Here is a 24,289-nt window from a genome sequence, read left to right on the forward strand (position 1 = left end):
GGTAAGATAAACTGAATCTTGTCATTGCTAAACTTAACTTATCTCAAAGAGTAATTGAGATAGCTAATGATGCTGGGGGGAAAATGCCTAGAAATGAGCTACATTTCATATATGGTCTCATCTTAGGAAAAAAACTGGATCTAATGGTTTCATTCTATAGTACAAAGAAAATGGTCAAACCAATAACAGTAGTCAAGATATCAGAGATAAACTACACAACCTTGCAGTCCTAAAATAGAGAACTTTCAAAAACATTTGAATAAGATACATACAGAGTGACATGATAATAATTCCCATTTCTATAACACTCTAAGGTTTAAAAATACTTTCCTTATAAGAAATCTGTAAGGTAAGTAGACCAGATATCATCCCCATTTTACAGATGAGAAAATTAAGACTAGGTTATGTGATTTGGCTAAAAAGATTAATTCCAATTCCTGGCCAAAAAAAAAAAAATTAAAATGATAATTTAAGGGATTTAAATCTAAAAAAGAGTCAGCAAGGCTTTATATAGACAAACCTGATTTCCATTTTCAAAGTTACTAAATTGATAGACAAAGGTGAAGGCTGCAGACATAGTTTACCATGTTTCAGAAAGGCATTCGACAAAGTCTTCCTACAATTTTTGTGGATAAAATGGAATGATTCTTCAGAATAGGAAAGTGACATGGATTCTGAATTAGTAGAAAGTAGTCATGAATTATTTGATATCAGCCAGGAAACAGGACTTCAGAGGAGTGTCCCAGGGATCTATGCTGTTTAACATTTTTATCAATTCCTTGGAGAAAGAACATCTGGAACATTTATCAAATAATTTAAGTTACACAACACTAAAAGAGTTATCTAACAACTCTGGATGACAAAGTTAGGAGCTAAAAGTATCTCAACAGACAGTAACATTGAGATTGAATAAGATGAAATTTAATAGGATTTCCACAAACTTTGAAGTTTTAAGAACACTGCTGCTGCCACTGCTCATGTTGGTGATGATCCAAATTGTGTCCAAGAAGAATTCATTATATGTCACATCTGTGTGACATGGCATTCAGGCTTGGGCACCCCATTCTGGAAGAATGTTGATAAACTGATGACTATTCAAAGGAGGTTGGTCAAGATGGTGGGATTACCTGAAGAAAATACTATCTTCCGGTCAACTAGTTGAAGGAATTGACGATATATAGACTGGAGAAGAATAGACTTGGTAGTGATGGGGAGAAGGCAAGAGCTATCTTCAGATATCTGAAAAAAATGAACCTTGTTCTGTTATGCTCCACAATTCAGGATTAGAGTGGCAAAAGAGGCAGATTTAGGCTTGACATATTTTCCTTATTGTTAAAGTTTTCCTAAAGTGGCAGGCTGCCTTGGGAGATGGTTATTTTTCCTCTTACTGGTGGCTTTTAAGCTGAGATTGGATGACCACTTAGGTATTTACAGAGAGGACTTTTTAAATATTTTTGGCCTAGTGTAGGTTAAGCCATTTGGATCTGAGATACCTCCTGACCCTGTGATTCTTAATTCAATATTTGTCCAGCTACCCAGCTAGTCAACATGGAAGGTGAAATTTAAATATAGGATTACAATTTGCTCAAATTTAGCTATTTTAAAGAAATAGGAATTTTTAAAATATATTGATGGTCAATTGATAACAAAAATCAAGAATCAGTATTTAAAAACCTGAAAGATAACACCATTACATATACACAATGAAACACTTACTATTAATCAATAAATGATATTAGAGACTGCTAGGTATAGGTATAGAGGGAGTGGATATAATGCTGGGCCTAGAGTCAGGAAAACCAAAGTTCAAATATGGCCTTGGATACTTGTTAGCTGTTTATCTTGAATAATTCACTTAACCTCAGTCTGCCTGTTTTCCCATCTGTAAAATGGAGATAATTAATAGCATCAACCTCCAATTGTTATGAGAATAAAAATGAAAAGCCCTTAAACCATTAATTAAACCACTAATTATTATGTTAATTGACAAATTTGTCTTGTGTGGATGTAATGATAACTGTAATGATGCTTTAAACTTCATTACAAATGTCAACTCATTTTGATCTTTACAAGCATCCTAGATGCTAATGCTATTATTCTCCTTTTACAGATGAGGAAACTAAAGCAAAAAGAAGTTAAATGACTTGTCCAGAGTCACACTGGTAGGAAGAGACTGAGGAAGGATCCAAACTCAGGTATTCCTAACTCTTAACTCTTACACTCTCTCTACTCTAGTCTCTTTGTCCTTATATATCTGGCAATGTTTAAATTAATATTTAATATATTTACTAGAATTTAGTATTTTTTATTTCATAGAAAAGCAACTTGTGAATCAGGAGACAAATTCTGTTTTGTTCCATAATGGGAGCTTAACGAGTGAGTGATTTTGGTTAAGTCATCTTTGTGTCAATCTCTTCATCTGTAAAAAGGGGTTAATACTCTCCTACTCAGATATCTCTTCGAATTTCCTTGAGCCACCAGGAGGAAGATAATCTAAAAAAGCAAGAATAAAACGTTAAAAACTCTAAGCTGGATTGGTATTCTAACAGAAGTCCTCTAAAGAACAGCTGAAGAAAGAAAGTAGGGTTAGCAAACAAATAGGTGCCATTATTCCCTTTCATTCAAAACCAAACCAATGAACACAATTGTTTTTTGGCCAAATTCCAAGGAGAGTCATTACCATTCTCCTATTTCACTTTTTTTGTTGTTGTTATTATTAGCTACTAACATTTGTCCAGTCCCAACAAAGCAGAAGTTGCTACAAAGAACTCAGGATGAGACATAGTTCCCATTTGCTGGGAGACTCGGTCTCCACACACTTTCCACTGAATAATATTTCTCTTCCCTTCTTCCCTTGATTGCTACTGCTCTCTTCAATTACAGCAAAACATTCTCTTCTCTTTAACATTGTTGCACTTGTCAAGTTCAAAATTTTTCCAAAATTCAAAATATAAACACCTGTAGAAACTTCAGTAATGAAGGCTGTGCTGCAAAAGTTGGAAAATGTTATTTATGCTTCCTTCATAAACAGCAATGGAGGTTTATAACTGCTTAACTTTGAGCCTGGATTTTTTAAAAACATAATTATGTAATATTCAAATTGCATATGAAACAACATATATGCTCCTCCATAGGATAAATACAATAAGGCAGAAGCTAGATGGCATAGCAGATAGAACACCAGACTTCTGGAATACCTGAGTTCAAATCTGAATTTAGTAGTTGTGTGATTCTGGGCAAGTCACTTAACCCTACCGCTACAAAAAAAAAAAAAAAAAAAAAAAAAAAAATTAAATGTAATAATTATAAGGTTTTTAAAAACACCTCAATTATCTCAATTGATCCTCAATCTTATAAGGTAGGCATTACAAATATAATAGCAATGTTTAAAATTATTGTACATATATAATCTGTATCAGATTGCTTGCTGCTTTGGGGAGAGGGAAAAGAAAGGAAAGGAAATAAGGAGAAAAAAAATTGGAATTCAAAATCTTATAAAAATGAATGTTGAAAACTATCCTTACATATAATTGGAAAAAATTAAATACGATTAAGTGAAAAAAATTTCAAATGAAAAAAGTCTGAGAGAGATGAAAGAGCTCATTCTCACACAGATGTAAGTGGGAGAGAAGGACTTAAACTCTCTGTTCTCTTGGTCTAAGGCTATGGTAATATATATAGTTCCATACTTGTATAGATCTCATCTTTATTGGAGTAATTTTTATAAGTCCTTTAAATTCAATTCCACTTAGGTAACTAGATGGCATGTCTCCTGAGTTCAACTGTGACCTCAGACACTTTTTTTTTTTTTTTTTTGGTCAAAGTAATTGGGGTTAAGTGACTTGTCCAGGGTCACACAGCTAGAAAGTGTTAAGGATTTGAGGTTTGATTTGAACTCAAGTTCTCCTGATTTCAGGGCTGGTGTTCCATCTGCTATACCATCTAACTGCCCCACGGCCTCAGACACTTAACTAACTAAATGTCACTCTGTCTCAGTTTCCTCTATTATAAAATGGGAAAAAAAAATACCCCAAAGATTTTGTGAAGATCAACTGAGATATTTGTTAAGTGCCTGGCACTTGGGAGATGAGACATGCATATATGTATATATATATATATATATATATATATATATATATATATATATATATATATATATATATATATATATATATGTGTGTGTGTGTGTGTGTGTGTATGTGTGTGTGTGTGTGTTCACATATGTGTATATACACACACACACATACCCTTTCCTTATCTCCTCGGAAATACATCTAATCCAGACCACTCATGGACAAATTGAGGCTCAAAGAGGCACCACTTTTGATTCTCAGTACTCGAAAAACTAGAGATTATTTCTCTTATGATAAAAATGAATGAGCAAAATGAAGCACCCAAAAGTCATTTGGGTAGGATTTGTACCTAGAATTCAATTCCAGTGCTATAGCCAATCTTGGACAATTTAAAATTTATTATCAGGCCCTACAATTCTCAATGATGTCTTCTGACATCCTAATTCCTATGTCCACAAAATCTCTAAACCATCCCCTTCTCTCTAGCCACACTCCCCACGATTTTTAGCCTAGACTAAATCATTGCCTCCTAAATGTTCTCCTTGTTTCAAGTCTCTCTTCCTACTCTAACACATCCTTTAGATAGCTGCCAACATTATTTTTCTTTTTTTTTTCTTTTTTTCTTTAATAGTTTTTATTTACCAGATATATGCATGGGTAATTTTACAACATTGACAATTGCCAAACCCTTGGTTCCAATTTTTCCCCTCCTTCCCCCTCCCCCCAGATGGCAGGTTGACCAATACATGTCCAATATATTAAAGTATAAATTAAATACAATATACAACATGCTTTTTCAAAAGCACTGATGTGACCATGTCATCTCCTAATTTCAAAATCGTTCCTGCGAATCACCTACATCACATTTGAACTCCTATGTTTACCACTGAAATCTACAAGTTATTCACAACCTGGTCCTTTTTTTTCTTTCAGTTCTCTCTCCTTCCACCCCACAGCCTTACTGGCCCTCTTATGCAATGTGTAGGCTGCTTTCCCTTTTTAACCTCAGCTTCTTCCAGACTCGGTTCAAAAGCAATCTTGCCTAATTGGCTTTTTCCAGTTCCCTCCATTACTATTGCTTGTGCCTTCTAAAGCTACCTTGTATCCTATTTACACTTATATGGATACATAACTGTCTCCTTCATTAGAACCTAAGCTCTTCGAAAGCAGAGCCATTTTTGTTTGTATCTCTCTTTGTATCTTGGCATTTAGCAGTGTCTGCTTCCTAGTAAGCATTTATAAGGACTTTTGATTTTATTAATAACAGAGTGGGGGGGGAGGAGTTTGGGACAGTGGGGAGGATGCTGGATTTGGACTTAGAAGATCTGAGCTGGAAGCTTGCCTCTACCTCTGTGTGATCTGGTGCCCCTTCTCCAGATCTTGCTTTGGTTTCCTCGTTTGAAAAATTAGGAAATTGGGCTAGAACGGGATTCCTTAAGAACTTTTTGTGATGTCATGGACTCAAGACTGCTTAAGCCAAGGGATCCCTTCGCAGAATGTTTTTAAACGCATGAAAGGGAAAAAGTTACATTGAAACATATATTGATACCTTGTAATTATCAATATGTATATGTGTATTTCTTTATTGGTGTCTGTATAAATTTCTCTAGGTAGGAATGTGCATGCAATTCGTATACACACACACACACACACACACACACACACACACACACACACATATATATATATGTAAAGAGAGAGAGAGAGAGAGAGAGAGAGAGAGAGAGAGAGAGAGAGAGAGAGAGAGAGGGAGAGATGACATGTGTGCGAATATATAAAAGAGGGAGATGATTCTTTCCCAGTTGAAGAATTCTGGTTTTTAGATGGTCTCTGAAATCCCCTCCAGTTCAAAAATCTATGCTCTTTTTCACTGGGAGCCGGAGAGGGGAAAGTTACTCCCATTCTACAGATAGACATCAAGGCATGGAGATTACCGAAGGACCAGATAAACTCAGTCCGATTTCCCCTTCCGAAGGGGGGGAGGGACACAAAATGGGGAAAAAAAAGAAAACTACCTCTTTCTCGGCATGTGAATGAAAGACATCTCAGGCATGCTAAACACCTCCGTGTTCCTCCCTAATTATCACTGCGGAGAAGGAGGAGTCTTAAGGACATTTAAAACTTGCAGTCTAATAACCTAATCGGAGAGCTAAACAACTATAAGACCAGTCAGGAGCCGCAGCAGGTCGTCCCGAGCCTCCAGTTCCATTGTGCACCGCCGCAGGACCCCCGCAGGGGGCTGGGGAGCGGCTTAACCCTCCAGAGCGCTGGCGGGGATGCGGGGGGAGGGGGCCACTCCTTACCTCCCCACTGTCACAGCTCCCTGATTATACTTTCCTTTCCTCTTCTGGCAGCCGCCAAGCCGTCTCAGCGCCGGCTTGTTAGCTTTCCCGGACGCAGGCTCGGGTTCACGTGTGCGGCGAGGCAGGTTTATTCTGCCGCGCTTGGACGCTAACGCCCGGATCGCGAGTTGAGACAGCTGTTAGAGGCCTGACGTGTGGCTTTTTTACTTCCTTCCCAGGCCAGGGAAGGTTGGCATTCGTGCGCCACTGAAGGGGCTAGTCTTTGTGAAGGCTGGGTTCTGGAAGGCGCCGAATGACCAGAGGGGAGCCGCAGGGCCTCAGAGCCAGCATCGGCCAGAACTGAGCCTGGGAGTAAGGAAGCAAAGAGCGAGCCCCAAATCAGGGGGTGGGGCACGGGAGAGAGGGAGGGGAGAATTTAATCTGGAGGGTTTCCCGCTCGGGATCTCAAGACTGTAAAATTAGCATAGCTCCGCCCACCGTGGTCTTCCAGGCTGGGGATTGGGCGAGTGCTGTCCGGACTGCACAATTCCGGACCCGGAGGCCGAGGCTGTGGGGCAGAGGGAGGAGACTCGGAGCAAGCGTGGCATGTGCTGCCCCTAGGAGGGGGCGTGGCCATGGGCAGAGCCGAGATGAGGGGGCGTGGCTTCTGGTCGTGCTTTAGGAGGCAGGTGACAAGGGGAGGGGGTGGAGAGGCCGATCACCCGCGGCTAGGGTTCCTGGGCTGCAGTGTCAGTCGGGGGTGGAGGAGAGCGCGGGGGCGGGGGCGGGGGCGGGGGCGGAGCCGGAGCCTGAACTGGGGAGCTGCTCCTGGCCGGGAGAAGGCTGCGCCGGACGCCGGGAGGAGAGAGCGGAGTGCTTCCTGCACAGAGAGAGTTTCTGACACGGAATCTCCTAGCTGTGAGCCCCAAGGAAGAAAAGGAAAGCGCGCAGATCCCCGTAACTGCCCTGTGCAATCCCAAAGCCCCGAGTAAGTGGACGGGCTGCGGACACAGCGCTCCAAGCGAGGGAGACACCTTTATCCCTGTTGTTGTTCCTCTACTTATAACCTCCCTTGCCCAGGTGAAGTAATCCTGAGCCGGGTCCGGGGACCCTGAAACCTTGCGCCCCGCCCCCTGCCTGCCCATCATGCGGGGAGCGGCCGGCCGGGGAGGAGGAGGAGAACCCGGAGTCGTTGGCGAGGGAGAGTGACCAGACTCCACCGGAGTCCGAGCCTAGCCGGTTCTTCAGGCAGAGGGTTCGAGCGGGCTCTTCTCCCTGAGCTGCCGCGCACACCTGCTGCAATGTGCCGCCGCTGGCGGCGTTTCCATTACTGTCCAACTTTGCGAATCTGAAAGAACCTCGCTGGGCCAGGTTCAGCTTTGAATCTCCTCCTGTGGTTTTCAGCGAAGTGTTCCGGACCCAGGACCGCAGGCGGCCGCAGTTCGGGGAGGTGAGTTGCTTGGCCCCTGACCTTAGTCTGCTTCATATTCCCCCTTAACCCCCCCCCCCCGCCTCCCACCAGCCCAGGCTTAGGGTCCGATTCTCATTGAGTCTCTTCTTGGGGGCGGGTAGGTGGAGGGAAGGAGGGCTGTGAGGTTGGGAGCCTTAGATTAGTCTGGCGCTGAACCCAGAGGAAGGTGGGGGAGATTAATGAGTTTGACTCCCGGATTTAAGGGACAGTTGAACTAGTTTATTGCTTTCCTTGCTTTAATAACGAGAGTGTGCGTGTGTGTGATTTTTGTTTTAAGATCACTGCTCCCGGAATTGGATCCACACTGCCATCCCCGGAGCGGCGCCGGCTAGAAGCTGAAGCCTAGCCAGCGGCGCCGGAGCCGCTTCGTGGCAGCTTGTTTTTGGAGGGATTTCATAAAAGGGAAAGAAACTAACAGGTTGAAAGACTGAAGAAACCAGCCTTCCTCGGGACTGAGAAAAGTGTTCCCGTTCCAGCTGCCAATCTCGGTTCCTAGGAGGGTGAAGGAGAAAGGGGACGGAGCTGGAGTGATTCGGGAGAGGGGCAGAGATGGCTCGCCCTGAGCTGGACTCGCTGCCTGGGCTGCCCTGGCCGCCGCCGCCGCCGCTGCTGTCGCTGCTGCTACTGCTCCTGGCGCAGCTGGTGGGGCGGGGAGAGGCCTCCTCCAAGGCCCTAGTGTGCCAGGAAATCACGGTGCCCATGTGCAGGGGCATCGGCTACAACCTGACGCACATGCCCAACCAGTTCAACCACGACACCCAGGACGAGGCTGGGCTGGAAGTGCACCAGTTCTGGCCCCTGGTGGAAATCCACTGCTCGCAGGACCTGCGCTTCTTCCTGTGCTCCATGTACACGCCCATCTGTCTGCCGGACTACCCCAAACCCCTACCTCCCTGCCGCTCGGTGTGCGAGCGGGCCAAGGCAGGCTGCTCCCCGCTTATGCGCCAGTACGGCTTTGCCTGGCCCGAGCGCATGAACTGCGACCGCCTCCCGGTGCTGGGGGACGCCGAGACCCTGTGCATGGACTATAATCGCAGCGAAGCCACCACGGCCCCGCCGCGGCCCTTCCCGGGCAAACCCACGCCTCCCGCCCCGCGCAGCTCGGCGTCCTCTGGCGGGGAGTGCGGTGTTTGCAAGTGCCGGGATCCTTTCGTGCCCATCGTGAAGGAAACGCACCCGCTCTTCAACAAGGTGCGCACGGGCCGGGTACTGAACTGCGCGGTGCCCTGCTACCAGCCCACCTTCAGCCCGGACGAGCGCACCTTCGCCACTTTCTGGATCAGCTTATGGTCCGTGCTCTGTTTCGTGTCCACGTCTACCACCGTGGCCACTTTCCTTATAGACATGGAGCGCTTTCGCTACCCCGAGCGCCCGATCATCTTCCTGTCCGCATGCTACCTCTTCGTGTCGTTGGGCTTCCTCGTGCGCCTGGCCATGGGCCACGCCAGCGTGGCCTGCAACCGTGAGCACAGCCACATCCACTACGAGACCACGGGGCCGGCGCTCTGCACTGTGGTCTTCCTTCTCGTCTACTTCTTCGGCATGGCCAGCTCCATCTGGTGGGTCATTCTCTCCTTCACCTGGTTCCTGGCGGCCGGCATGAAGTGGGGCAACGAGGCCATAGCGAGCTACTCGCAGTACTTTCACCTGGCCGCGTGGCTCATCCCCAGCGTCAAGTCCATCGCCGTGCTGGCCCTGAGCGCGGTGGACGGCGACCCCGTGGCCGGCATCTGCTACGTGGGCAACCAGAACCTGGACTACCTGCGGGGCTTCGTGCTGGCCCCGCTCGTGGTGTACTTGCTCACGGGCACGCTGTTCCTGCTGGCGGGTTTCGTGTCTCTCTTCCGCATCCGCAGCGTCATCAAGCAGGGAGGCACCAAGACGGACAAGCTGGAGAAGCTGATGATCCGCATCGGCCTCTTCTCCGTGCTCTACACGGTGCCGGCCAGCATCGTAGTGGCCTGTTACCTGTATGAGCAGCACTCCCGGGAAAGCTGGGAGCGGGCGCTCACCTGCCAGTGCCCCGCGGGGGAGCCGGGGCAGCCCCGGGCCAAGCCTGAGTACTGGGTGCTCATGCTTAAATACTTAATGTGCCTACTTGTGGGCATCACCTCGGGGGTTTGGATTTGGTCGGGGAAAACTGTGGAGTCCTGGAGGCGCTTCACCAGCCGCTGCTGCTGCCGCCCCCGGCGGGGCCACAAGTCAGGCGGGGCCACGGCCGCCCGGGACTACGCGGAGGCCAGCGCCGCTCTAACCGGCTGCAGGACCGGGGCCCCCTGCCCGGGCGCCGCCGCCTACCACAAGCAGGTGTCCCTGTCTCACGTGTAGCAGCGCCCTGCTGGCTGCGTGTGGGAGGCGCGGAACCGCGGGAGGTGGGCGAGTTGTTTCCAGCAACTGATTTGGGTAGCTTTTTAACAGGTCACTTGTTTTGACTTCATGGTGCTGCTGCTGCTGCTGCTTCCCTTCGGAATTTGGGAGGAGGGAGAAGAGACAATTTTGAGGTGGAACACGATAAATAGTCCCAGGACTTCTGCAGGGACCTTGTTTTTAAATATAATTTTTAAAAAATTTTCTCATTTTCAATCCTGTGTGGGTACAAGTTGCTTTTTGGCAATGGACCCTACCTTGGCTTTGGGGAAGAGGGAGGGCTGGCTTTAGAAATTCTGATTTGGGGCATTATAATTAAGTTCAATTGTATCTATTTTATAATGAACCTGTTTCTAGCCTGGTATGCCCTGAAAAAGATCTGTTTTGCTTTTTTAATGTGAACAGGTCAAGTTTGGACATCTGACTGTGGAGTGTGTGTGTATGGAAGGGGGCGGGGTGGAGGGAGGGAGTGGGAAATAGATCTCCAAGCCACACCTGTACAAAAGTATTCTTGTGTCTCTAAGGCGATCTCATGTATTTGTGTGGTTGATGTTCCTTGAAACTGGGGAAGTGCGAAATCAGATGGAAGTGCCCTGACACTTGTGTTCAGGGTCTTCCAAAGTGACATGGCTGTGGGCAGGGGAGATGGCAACTTTTGTTTCTTGAGCTTCATTTTGCTGCATCCCATTCTCTAGGACTGATTCTGGAGACAATATGTAACCTTAATGTTAAAAGTAGTTCCCATAAACCATCTGGCGTAAACTTCTGGAGATGTGGGAATTGGCTGAGCTCTAATTTTCAAGCCTTGTGAAACTTGTTAGCTGTTGGTTCTGAGTGGAAGAAACTTAAACTCAAGTGCTGTACTTATTTTAAAAGGGAAATTTGCTTAATGCCAGGAAAAGTTAAGTCATCTCTACTCCTGGAAGTCCTTAGTTTGGTGGTTGCCACATAGAAACTGCATCTTTATCTTTTGGGGGGCAAGGAGTGGGGAAAATCTTTTTTATATATTCATAATGTTTTCCTTCTAAACCTAGTGCATTACCAGAATACTATTTAAGGGGGAGGGAGAGGGCAAGGGGGAGGGATTTGGCCCATGGAGTCTTAACCTTGACCCTCCTGGTTTACCAAATTTGGGTTTTGTTGTTTTTTCCTCTGTTTACAGGGTAGATTGCCCTTTTGACTCTGGGTCATTCAGAGGGGCCTGGTTATGTCTGGTCTGTCCTTCAGTAAGCACTGCAATTTAGCAGCATCTCTTTAGGTTCAGCATCTTATTCACTCCACCCCCCTCCCTTGGGTTTCCCTGGGGATAGTGACAGTTTGGTCCCCTGGGGCAGGTAGTCAGGTCTTCCCAGATCTAAAGAAATTTAGAAACCTCATCTATTCCAGGAGTGTGGAGGTAGAATAGAATAGCAAAGTCCAGGATTTCTGGACAAGTTTAAGGTTGATTGACTTCCAAACTGCCTCTGATAACCAACTAGCTTATTTTTCAAATTGTCTTCCACAGACTCCACTTTTCTTTTGCAGTGTAGCTTGTTGGGCAGCCACTGCTTCAGCAAGCTTCTCCCAATATTCATCTAAAAGGTTTTGTCTGGTAAGAAAAGGACAAACTTTGCAGTTTTGTTTCTTGGCAGTTTCAAAAGTCCATGTTTGCTTTCCCAATCTAATTACCACTGATATCAAAAGCCATTGAGGTGATTAGGGGAGTAGGGAGGGTGACTACTCATGATTTCCTTTTAAAACAAAACTTGGTGAGAGCTGAATTTGAGTAAACTAAATACCCAAAGCAATGAAATTTACTCTAGTTGCCTAGGAAGCAAATTCTTCACATGGAAGGCCTGGACCTTTCAGTTATTATTTGCACTAACATTAAATATACACATATTGGTAAAGTGAAGAAATCTATGTCAAAGGCACACAGTCCCTAATGGGAACCAATGTGGATGGGGTTGTCTGAGTAAAACTTGAGTTTGGTAGGAGAATTATGAGTCTGTCCTCAGAATTCCAGCTGTAAGAAAATTATATTTTTTGAAGCACCAAACACAATTTTCTTGTGATTAGAACTGCAATTAGCTTCCAAGTCTATATAGGTGATTTCTTACCTGGGGAAGAGAGAAAATTAGAAATGAAGGGCTTAAAAGTCATTTTGAATTGTGAAGACTAGACCTCATAATGGAAAATCTTGACTGTAGCCAGAAAAGTTTTGGGTTTTTTTTTCCTTGTTGGGGGGGAGGGGGGACAGAATTTGGAACGATTGCTATGTACCTCTTTTTTTTTTCTTTTTCTTTTTTAATGTCTCATTCTGGATTCTTCTGGAGATATTTCCTTAGAGCCAAAATCCCTTTCATACTGATATGAAGAGCATTTTATTGATCACTCTGTTGGAATTTCCTTCCTGCTACTAGTCAATTTCATTTCCACATTATATCCATTAGTCTTTAGTTCAAATTGTCTCCAATTTTGGTTGGATTTGTGTGCTTTTATATTTTGTGTAGGAATGGAGATTGTGGAAATGAGGTGAAGAAAGTGAAAAAAATCTGGAGAGTTTGCAAAAATGCCAATCTAAGGTAGATTCTCAAAGGTTTTTGTTTTGAACCTAGTAAATGAAAACGGCTTTCACTATAGATGAGGGCAAAATGTCTCTGAAGCCAAACAGTACATACAGGATTTAATTCATCCTTCTTGCACTTTTCATGGACACAGGTAAGAGTTTTGCTGCTGTTAGATAAATTCTATCCTCAAAACTACTCATGCTTATTCTTTGTTAGTTGCCTTAAAAAGCTATTTTTGTCTTTTAAGAGACAAAACTTCCTGAGTCTTGTGCTATTCTCTCTTCTTTGTGGGTACGTGGCAAATTTCGACGTTTCAAATCCATTCCTTGGGACACCAGTCAGCCATCCCCCATCTCACAGCACCTCTGCTCCTTTACCACAAGAAACAGGGGTTTATTGCAGCTATGCCTAGCAGCTTTTGCTTAGTTCAAGTTGAAGCACTATAAATTAGGGATCTAATGGCTAAGCAAGCTACTCAGAGAGGCAGAATTGTCACGTTAATGACCCAGGTATTGAATTAAGATGACAAGTTTTCAGAAATCCTTTTGAATTTAAATTCTTTATACTGTTATCACAGTTTGAAATGATCTAAATTACTAGGAGGTGCCTTCTTGGTTTGTCATCTATTCAAAGCTTTTCCCCTTTCTATGGAATATGTGAACTAGTCTCCCAACTGTGTTCTCTGTTGTTTTTAGGATGCAAAACAGTTTACAAAGTGGACATTCATTACAATACACTGAGCCAGGGCTGTACTCTTTGTACTACTGGCTGCATGGTTCATTCACACATAGGACCTTAATAACAGCATTCTCATGCACAGAAAGAATCCCAAAATTAAGAAATCTACTTGTATGTTTAATTAACTGCTACCTGAAGCTTAAAAGGAGCTTGTTTACTTTTGTTTTCTAGAGGAGGAATGAGAGACAGAAAAGAGATTGAAAATCCATTTCTTGAAACAATATTTGTTGTAATCAGGACTGTCAATAATACATATCTCACACATCTGGTTGGGGAGAGGGGGGTATCCTGGACAGTTTCCTGATCTCTTTGCCTTTCTTAATTCTCAGACAGCCTGGAATATAGCAACTGGTCTACTCCAAAGGAAGGCAGTTGAAAGCCAAGTTTAACAAAACTTCAAAGGAAATGGCTATCTGGGTTATGGGGTAAAACAGCTATCAAGAATTTAAGAGGATGAGAAAAGAGGATGGGAAGCTCTACCAGTTCGGATCCATTTTAACCAAGAGTGTATGGGACGTCTTTTTGAGACAGATGTTACAAACTATATAAATGTAATTTTGTTTTGTAGTTGTGTGTTGTATATATCTATATATATATGTCTATATATACATATATACATAATATAAATATATATTATATATATGAGAGATTTAGTGACCTTTGATACGGGTTTGGTGCAGGTGAATTAATTACTGAGCCAAATGAGGCAAAAATGCTGAGTCAGTAGTTTGTTGAGTCCAGGGCATTAAGTAATTTCTCTAATAGTTATGTAATTTGTATAGTGCCTCTTTCATTCAATACAGTAACTGTCATCCTGACAAATCAAATCGTACTGAATAGGAGAACCACTCATCTCTGGCAGCAGTTCTACATTGCAGACAATCAACTTGGATCCAAAAGTTAACATGATTATAATTCTCAATCCATCACTTAAGGAGTGGTTATTTTGTGAATTGTATTCAGTAGACAAAACAGTTTTATGTTGTTTAGTCTCCAGATACTTAAAATTGCTGACTTTGTTATTAAAATTTTTTTGTATGTATTATATTTGTGAAAAGGTAAAATCATCTGAGATTTTATAAAATTATGGAGATTAGTTATTTATGAGAAAACAAAGAAATGTTTATTTTTTCTTTGTTCCTGATTATTGTAGATCAAAATAAAAACCATTAAAGAAATGAGGAAAAAAATTTAGATGCTGTGAGATTTCTCCTCTCCTTGGAAGATAGGGGGCTTTCTAGGAAAATCAGTGGTACATTTATTCATCAAAACTGACTCGATTTCTCAAATTCTTTTCCTATCTTACTGGTCATTCTAGAACTAGATTGTCCCTAAGAAATATTTAAAAATTTATTCATGCTAAAGTTTTTACATAAAAATTAACTATGTCTCAATGAAGGCTCAAAACCGCAGCGATCTTTAGAATCCTTAATATTAAAAAAAAATCTTCACACTATTCACGATAAATAAGACTTCCACTTTATTTCTGCTGCATTTTTCAGGCTAACAGTGAACTGGAATAAAAAAAAATAAAGAGGGAGAGAGAACACATAGATCTAGAATCTAAAGGCTAGTCCAGTCTCAAAATACTATGTGATCTTGGACAAATCACTTCTCAGATGCCTCACCAAAGCACCAAAAACCACCTATGATTATAGCACTGGAAATATTGGAGATAAGGTAGATGCTACATTCAAATATGTATCAGCATTTTTCAAGCTATTAAAGCTTAAAGCTGTACTAAGAATTACCTAATGCATATGCAAAAAAATGGCAGTAGTTGCAAGTTTATAGATTCATAAATTTTGGGGGATAATTAAGTATAAAACAATGTCCTTAGAGATTAAAATCTAGTTTGTGAGGCAGAATAAACAGGATATGTATGAATATCAAAAGAGCTTATGTGGAAATGTAGTCACGTCCATCAAGATTTATTAAACCCCTGCTATATGCCAAGCATTGTGTTAAGCCCTGTGGATACAAAAAAGAGGCAAAAAATAATCTTTGCTCTCAAAGGAGCTTAAAAACCAATGAGGGAGACAAGATGTAAACAATTAAGTACAAACAAGCTCTATATAGGATAGACAGGAAATATTAGCAGAAGGCAGGCAATAGGTTAGAAAAGATTTCCTTCAAGTCAGATTTTAATTGGGATTTGAAGGAATTCAAGGAAGCCAATGAGTAGAGATGAGAGGGAGTGCATTCCAGGCATATAAGACAGCCAGAGAAAACTATCAAGAGCCAAGCAATGGAGTATCTTGTTAATGGAATAGCCAACACTGAATCTAAGAGTTGTGATGGGGTGTAAGGTATAAAACTGGGAAGGCAGGACAACTGATGTACGTTGGAGCAGGCATGGAAAGGCTGAGGAAGGAGATGGATGAGAGCTTTTGAGCTGAATCTTAAAGGAGGGGTAAGATTTGGCCAAGCAGAGAAGAGTGGAAAAGGACAAGGAGAAATGCACACGAAAAGATGTGGGAGTAGGTGTAAGTTTGTTCATGGTTTCCTAAAATTTAGAGCTAGAGGCCCATCATCTAGTCCAACCTCTGGTCCGGTAGAAGAGTTGAGAGGCTTGCCTAATTGAGGTCACAGAAATATCAGAAGTATAGAGGACTACTAAGTTGGAGGAGGATAGTGTTAGCCCTGCATGAGTGAGAAGCTGTTAGTGATTTCTGAGAAGTGACATTTAATCTATGAGTATGCAGGGTGAGTTCAAAAGGAAGACCTAGAATCAGACAGACAAATTTCTGTGACAGTGAAGAGTGAAAAAGAAGGACTATAGATGAGAAGCATTTCAAAAACCACATCATTTACTGTGTAGACATGGATGAAGGAAAGATGAACTAAAGGTTCATTTTGAACCAAGTTTCTGGAGGGGTTAGGCTATTCCTTTGTCAGGTAATTAGGGAGGTATTTAGAAATGGGTTGGTTTTTAGAACATCACTTTTTAATAATTTAATAAATGTATTAAATAAATAAAATTTAAAATGACAAATTTAATAATCATAAGATATTTACTAGACTGGGCAGGAATGAGGATTTTAGTTTCTTTCTAGTTTTTAAATTGAATCATTCTATGTGACTAGAGATAAGATTTGAAAATCATAAGCAGAGGTGACAGCTAGCATTAGGGGGAGTATAAGTTTGAAATGCTCACAGTTAAGGGATGAGGAGGAGTCAATGTGTGAGTTCAGGAAGAAGAGAGTAAAGTCATATTGTAAGAAATTCAACAAAGTGTAGTAGGAAAGGAAAAGGATAGATGGTCCAGTGATAATTTTTACAGAGAATGAAAGTGGCTTTTTCAAGTTGCAGGAACATCACTTCAGATTTCCAGAAATTTCAAGTAGAATGGGGTGAAGAAATAGAAACTCAAGGATTGAAGCTACAGTGGTTGAAGTATATCATTTAAAAGTAACAAATAAAGTAATTACTAGAGAGTTCAGCAGCAATCTTTATAAAGATTGGGGGAACCAAGGTGGAAGAGAAGGAAAGGACAGACATAGGAGTAAGCTTCTTCAGGAATGAGGGTTGAATGGGGGAACAATTCATTCAATAGTGGGAGAAGTTAGCTTGAGAGTCGAAAAACAGATCTTTGAAAGGAGAAAAGGGCAAAAGAACAGGAGGAATAATAACAGATGTGAAGTTAGGGATAAGGATACATCAGAGAAATCATTTCTTGAGGTCATATAGTTCACTCTTCAATTTGCAAATGAGAAAATACAGTTTTAAGAGGTGAGGTGACTTGTCCAAAGTTATAGTAGTAAAAATGACTCGACTTGTAATTGTAAAACCTTTTATCAACATTCCTTTGGGATTCAGTAGAAGGAAATTTGGAAAAATGGAGCTAACAGGAATGTATCAACCCAGAGGCCATGGAAGGCTATAAGGACAAAGAAATCAGGTGAAGAGATTACATACCCCAATATACATTGGGAGGAACTGAATGGCAGGGAAGATAGAGAACAACAGAATTTATGATTAAGAACTGAAAAGCTTGAGTTCTAGGAAGCTATGGGGGGGCTGTGTGAGAAGTTGGTGAAATTAGGGTGGGTGGCAGTTACTGATTAACAAATGAAAACATAATTAACAGTAAATAACTGATTTGTTTATTTAAAAATAAGCTCAATAATGTGTACATTACTAAATTGTGTAGTACTAATTTGTACAGTTTCCTGATTTTTAACTCAATTTTTTTGCCCTATAATTTACCATCCAAGGGTTTCCTTGGACTAATGATTTCTCTAATCGCACACTCAAAAATAGTGATATTTTAATAATAATAAAAGTAATCAATCACTCCATTTCATGGTTTGCAAAGTTTTCTTAGCAATACTGTTTATATATGTAGCCTTATCTTAAAATTTCTATACACTTCTAGTTTTCCAGATAGCCTTGTTGATATCCAAGTCCTTGACATTTATGCCAATCCTGAAGTCCTTGTTCTCTCACCTGCTAAACCCACTTTAAATAATTTTCATTTAAAATTGCCTTAGAAACTAAACAGATTGTGACTGTGATCTAAGTCTGGGCTAAAGGGCTTCTGGACCTTCTAAATTTCATTCTCATAAAGAACCAGGCTGGATGGTGTCAGCAAGTGGTGGGCAGAATATTTAACCTGTGGGTAATTTAATCCCTACTTTGTTGACATGTTGGATTTCAGCTAAAGATTCTGCCCAGAAACTTACACTGAAGTTTAGGCAATTTCCCAGCAGGTAACTAGTGTTTTTTCCAGGTAGCTCTGTATTTAAAAATCCCCAAATCCCAGCTTTGGGATTAAGAGAACACATATAAACTTTTTGTCATTGTCATTAGGAAGAAGGGCTGGGTGAGAACTTTTAGTAGGAATATAGGCTGGATACATTATCCAAGTTTCTTTCCTGAAAAGTGAGAATATATGAGACACTTGTTACCTTATCCAGCTAATGACAATTTGCAAGTTCATGATAACATTAACACTTGGGTTTAAATGGGAATGTCTGCCCCCCATCTTTTTTTTTTTTTTTTAAATAAAGTTAACTACAGTCCTAGGTTTGAATTGTTCTGATAGGACTCAGGCTGTCCAGAAATATGAGGACAACGTAGTAACAAGCAGAAATGTAAAATAAAAGTCTATTAGTAGGGTCATGCTGAAGATTTGATAAGGGCTTGGAATTATCCATTGCTTTAACACTCAAGAAACAAATTCCCTTATTTCAGTCACTCATCCTCTTCTGATATTAGATTGAATCTCAGATACATTTTCATAGGAAAGCATGTGTGCAGGATAACAGATAGATACAACCCCAAATTATACTCTGAGAGATTATAGGAACATTTTACAGAAAAATATTCTGGAGATTTTTTTTTTTTTTTTTTTTTACTTCATCATACCTTTCCCAGCTATAGGACCTTGGGAAGTCTGTCAATATTACTACATCTTCTCTAGGTTCCATGATACCTGGCTGATTTGTAGAGTTGTAGTCATAAGCTAGAGCCCACCTACCCAAATCCATTTCAGTAAATGGTTCTGTTCCTGTTGAGAAATAAAGCAAAAGAGAAATAAAATATCATTGTGCTAAATGACTCACTTTTAATTTGAATGCTACTCATACTAATGCCTACCTGAACTTGGCCATTTCTTTTTCTTTGAGCTTAATGTATATTTGGACTAGATATAATTATTTATCTCCACTCTTCTCCTAGTCATTGAAAAAAAAAACCTGAAAATGTCAAACTAATTCATAATTCCATGTGAAAAACACAGCATCATATAGGATAATTGAGTACTGGAATATCAATTACCTTATTTGATTTTGTATTTTTTTTTAACTGTATAGATGTCATAAATTTTTTTTCTTTAATGTAATAGATGAATAACAATTTACCAAGATTTGCCATTTACCAATCATTAGTCCAACTACATCAGTTGTTGATTCACAGATTTGTCCTCAGCCACCCTAAGCACCAAGCAAGAAGGCATAATATCATAATTTAGTGATGATTTCTTAAACTCAACAGCTCTAAAAATATTCTAAAATCTCCTAAGGGCATCTTTAAAAAGAAATTCAACTTCTTGTTTGTGTGCTTCCTGGGTACATAACCCTTTTATCCCCTCTTGCTATGAGAAAAAAAAACATATAAAATAAATCTAATGCTATTAGGTCAATTTTCCACATCAAAAGAATAATTTAAAATAGGATTTTGGAGATAGAAACAGAAACACCAATTTCTTTAGGGTAGGAGTATAGGAAATTTCTTTATGGCTTTTCACAATTTCTGCTAAAAGTCCAATGGCCTACTTTCTACAATTCCTTATTTCTAGGACATTTTAAACCTCTGATTCATGAGCAAATTTTATACCTTGAAAACTTTCTTTGCTTTAACAGTGACATCAGATAATTCATTGAGCTCATTCATTTTCTCTGCACAGATTAAAGCTATTTTAATAACAAATGCATTTATCTAATACTATATAATTTGCAAAGCAATTTCCAAGGTTTCACTTTAACCTCTCAAAAAGCTGATGAAACAGGCACTATAAATTGTCACAATTTTACAGGTGAAACTGTAGATCCCAGAAATTTGATGACATGCTGATGATCATACAACTAAGTGTCAGAAGCAAGATTTGAACTTAGGTCTTCTGACATGTAAGACTAACAATCCTATGGACTATGCCATAAGCCTATCAAAATGCTTTGGAATTAACAGGACCATGCAGTATACAGGATCTGATCTTTGGTCTTCTGACATGCAAGACTAACAATCCTATGGGCTATGCCATAAGCCTATCAAAATGCTTTGGAATTAACAGGACCATGCAGTATACAGGATCTGATCTTTAAAATGCTGGTTCTTTATTCTTGATCCTGTAATACATTCTTATGGCTTTGGGAGCATGAAGATCTCTTGGTCAAAACACAGCAGCTGAGGGTGGGAAGATGGCTGGACTTTGAGGCACCTGCATCAGGCAAAGCATTGGACTTTTGAGCCTCATTAAGTGCATCTTCAAAATAAGGGAATAGGACCCAAACAGCCTCCAGGTTCCATTCAAATGCTAAAAAAAGGATCTCAATCCATTCTTCCAACTTGTTTAAAAAAAAAAAAAAAAAAAAAAAAAAAGGTATACCAAACTATCTTCAAATCTTTTCATCTCTACCTCTTACATTTTACATAAAAAACAAGATTTTCATTTGCAAAATGATAGAAGTAAAATGCAGTCTGCCTGTAAGAACTAATTATAAGTAATGAGTCAGATGAATGTTTGTGGAGAAGCATACTGAAAGTTTGAAAATGCTTTTAGAACCCTCTGTTAGGTCCAAAGAATGAAAGGAAATGAATTTAAAACTCCTATGTCAAAGTTTTGTTATAAGGTCCAAAAAAGGGTACAAAACACACTAACCACATTTTAATTAAAATAGAGTTTATTATTAGCTTTTCTTTTAATATAAACATGAGAAAGAAAAACCACCTGAAGTTGTAGCATTCTTTTCAAAATAAAACTGCAATCAATACCTGAAGCTCCAAGCTCCAAACTCCATAAACCATGTTTCTGGAGTTGGTAGATTGAAATATTAAAAATACCATTATTTATCATTTATATAGCTCTTTTCCTTTGACAACAATGGGACCTGCAGCACGCAGATCTGTGGGTTTATTATGTAGCATTACTATGTTGGGAGAAGAGTATACAGGACTCCTAGACCAGAAATGTTTTGTTCACTGGGCAAAATGCCCAGGATCTATACATAAAGGAGAAGGGAGAAGACAGGTAAAAATTATGAATATGCTCTAATGTTTCAGATCTATTTTGAGTTTGGGTTGGTACGGACACCAATCTCCTGAATCTTCCTCTCCCCACCTTCAGAAAACTAAAAATAATGTTTTGTTTTGACCTTGTGATTAATTCTTCTCTTTCGACACCAAGAAAGAGAAGGAACAAAATTGTAACTACATCTAAGTTACACATAAAGTTTTAAAAAGTTTGGATAAGTCCGATATGTTAGGAACAGAATAATCATCTATCACTATCACTGAGTCCAATTTTTTCTAATTCATTACAGATTCATTGTGAATCCAATTCCCTATCATTTCCCCCTTTCTTCCCTCCAACCCTCCCAAATCTAGAAGCAGAAATTTCAGGAAACCAAAGATAAAAACCTTATCTTGCACTGTAAACTCCATTGTAAATATATCATGATGGCGCTTCGGAAAATAAAACTTCAGAAATAGTGTATTATACTAATCACTGGATCACCATGTTTAGAAGATTTAAGTGTTTTAACCCACTTCCTTAAATCCATGAAAAATAATTTATAGTCTGCATATTTTCCAGAGAAGGAGCAAAAGGAACAAAATGAGAAGCACCATAATTCACAAGCAGCATGGACCCAGTATTAATTCCTTTGCTCACAAACCCAATACTTAAGACTCCCTGGACACTGTTATTTACTAGGATGACGTGGTGATCCAGAGCCAGCATACACTCTGCCCAGCAGCTTAATTTGATTGCTAATAGTAATTAGCAGCATTAATAGTAACATAGTATGGAGGAATAACTGTTCAGTGCTGATCAGTGCTACAGTATCTGCTCCTAAGAGGCTTGATGCTTTATTAAGAGTCCCGTGTTCTAAGGTTAATACTGCATTGACTCCAAAAGGCATATGCAGCAAGTTTCTGGAGTGGCTGGAAGGTAGAGGGAACTTTTTAACTAGAGTCACATGGTTAGTGTTTAAACGTTAAAATTGAAAACTACTAATTAAAAAAAAAAACTTACATAGTTCACAGCTATAGGCCTACACAGTAAGCAAACATCTGTGTGTGGGGTGGGATTCAGGAAGTTTCATTATAAAGTTTGTTTTTGCACCTCTGGATACATTAAAAAGGACAGGAGAATGTGCTGCTTTGACAAGATCCCATCTTTCCTATGGAGTGTGATCCTCAGGTTCCCGAGTCCCTTGGAGTCAGTGCCCTTCCTCTCGCTGAAACCACCACGTGCTGGTTGTCGGGCAGGGAGCGTTACCCCACTCTCTGCGGACTCTGGCTTTCTGACCCATCGCACCTCACTTCTCCTTCAGGAGAGGATGGCATTAGAACGGCGAATACCGACTAAATTATCAGCACTGAAAGATCGTCTCATGGCAGCTTTGGACAAGTCTTTGTATTTGTCTTCGCACAGTCTGGAAATAGCCTAGAGAAGGAACAGAGAGAATCAAGGCTTCAGAAAGTCAAAGCCTCTTTCTTCATTAGTCTCTGAGAGAACAGAACCTCGACTTAGGACTCTTGGCTTCTGTCCTATATGCTACAGCAAAACACCCTTTGTAGCTGGAAAGAATGTTAGGAAAAAGAATGGAATACAGCTATTAAAAAAAATTTGAACTCAAACCTGTCAGAAATATCATTTAAAAAAACAAACAAACAAAGCATTAGCTTATCACTACCTGATTTGCTCCTTAGAAGTGGTTCATGCAACGACAACAACAAAATTCGGTTCTACACATATATATTGTACCTAGGATATACTATAAGATATTTAATATGTATGGGAATGCCTGCCATCTAGGGGAGGGGATGGAGGGAAGGAGGAAAAAAACTCTGAACAGAAGGGAGTACGAGGGATAATGTTGTAAAATATATATATATATATATATATATATATATATATATATATATATATATATATATATATATATATATATATATATATATATATATATATATATATACACATACACCTATGCATATGTCAAAAAAAAGTTATAATTATAAAATTAAAAAAAAAAAAAAAATTCAGCACTGACCCTGCAGTCAGCAGGACCTGAGTTTAAATTTGGCCTCAGACACTTAATACTTATTTTGCTGTGTGACCCTGGGCAAGTCACTACAAATAACTCCAGTTATCTTACATAAATTCAAAACAACAATAGATTCATAATTCTTTATGTAAACAAGCATATCCATGTTGCAAATTTGCTTTCATCTTTAATAAATAAAATTATATGTATGAGGAAGAATTGTTTTAAAATAAACGTCTTAATGATTTAAAAAAAAGTGGTTCATGTATATTTGTGTAAATTCAATGAATACATTTGTCCATTTTTAGATAGAAAATTCACTACTGTACTAATAACTGGAGAAAGCTAAAAATAAAGGATGTCTACCTTGGATTCTATGGAAATACTTAAAGTATGTAAAAGGTGATTTTACTTACAATGAAGTTCCATAGCAAGGAGGACCTCCCAAAGAGTGTGTTTATGAGGGTCCAAGATAATGAAATGCATGCTATACGGATTATGCTTTATTAACTCCTGTTCATCACACCTTCCCACTTCTTAGGGGAAAAAAAAAAAAAAAAAACTCATTCCAAATAATAAATTGGCTTTAATGTGTCACTAATAAAAGTTCAAAATTAACCAGATGAATTTTCATATGGGATTTATATAAAGGCCTGATACTTTATAATCGTATTATCTGGAATATGTGTGGCTGAATTTAGCCACACACAGAAGGTTAAGAACAGAGTAAAGATTTTTGGAAATAGTCATTGAAGGAATTTCTTTTGATTGACTTATGAATGTTACAGGATTTTTTTCCTCATTCTTTTTCAGTGGAAGTGGGGAATTAATAGGAAGAGAGAAAAGAAATCCATTTAGATAGAGAGCAAAACCTATCTTTAAAAAATGGCTAAATGCAATAAAATGCCAACTGTCCATTTTGTTAATAAATTGGTCCTGACCTGGAGTTTGAGGAAGCTTCTATTAGAAAAAAGTCAATGTTAAATATTATTTGGCTGTGGTTTGGTTTATAACACAAAAGGAGCACGGAAACTAC

General features: G+C 40.1%; 2 protein-coding genes and 1 long non-coding RNA gene across 7 annotated transcripts in view; 1 reads left to right on the plus strand and 2 right to left on the minus strand.

Annotated features, from left to right (window-relative positions):
* Nucleotides 1-209: 209 nt before the first annotated feature.
* LOC141560536 (uncharacterized) lies at nt 210-6,756 on the minus strand. The gene is made up of 2 exons (XR_012487741.1): nt 6,377-6,756; nt 210-2,493 (listed from the first exon to the last, which is right to left on the minus strand). It is a non-coding gene; the product is annotated as an uncharacterized LOC141560536 (long non-coding RNA).
* Nucleotides 6,757-7,172: 416 nt separating this feature from the next.
* Nucleotides 7,173-17,781, plus strand: FZD5 (frizzled class receptor 5). The gene is made up of 2 exons (XM_074298894.1): nt 7,173-7,805; nt 8,104-17,781. Exon 2 carries the CDS (start codon nt 8,376-8,378, stop codon nt 10,152-10,154), a length of 1,779 nt encoding a protein of 592 aa, XP_074154995.1. The 5' UTR covers nt 7,173-7,805; nt 8,104-8,375; the 3' UTR covers nt 10,155-17,781.
* Nucleotides 17,782-22,278: 4,497 nt separating this feature from the next.
* The window catches only part of CCNYL1 (cyclin Y like 1), a 58,143-nt gene continuing 56,132 nt past the window's right edge, over nt 22,279-24,289 (minus strand). For all 5 annotated transcript variants that reach the window (XM_074298899.1, XM_074298898.1, XM_074298900.1 and 2 more), the window contains one exon: nt 22,279-22,649. In XM_074298899.1, the coding sequence (XP_074155000.1) occupies nt 22,533-22,649 (117 nt within the window). In that variant the 3' untranslated portion in view covers nt 22,279-22,532. The remainder of the gene's footprint in view (nt 22,650-24,289) is intronic.

This window comes from Sminthopsis crassicaudata, chromosome 3 (genome assembly GCF_048593235.1).
Source record: "Sminthopsis crassicaudata isolate SCR6 chromosome 3, ASM4859323v1, whole genome shotgun sequence".
NCBI classification, from domain to species: domain Eukaryota; kingdom Metazoa; phylum Chordata; class Mammalia; order Dasyuromorphia; family Dasyuridae; genus Sminthopsis; species Sminthopsis crassicaudata.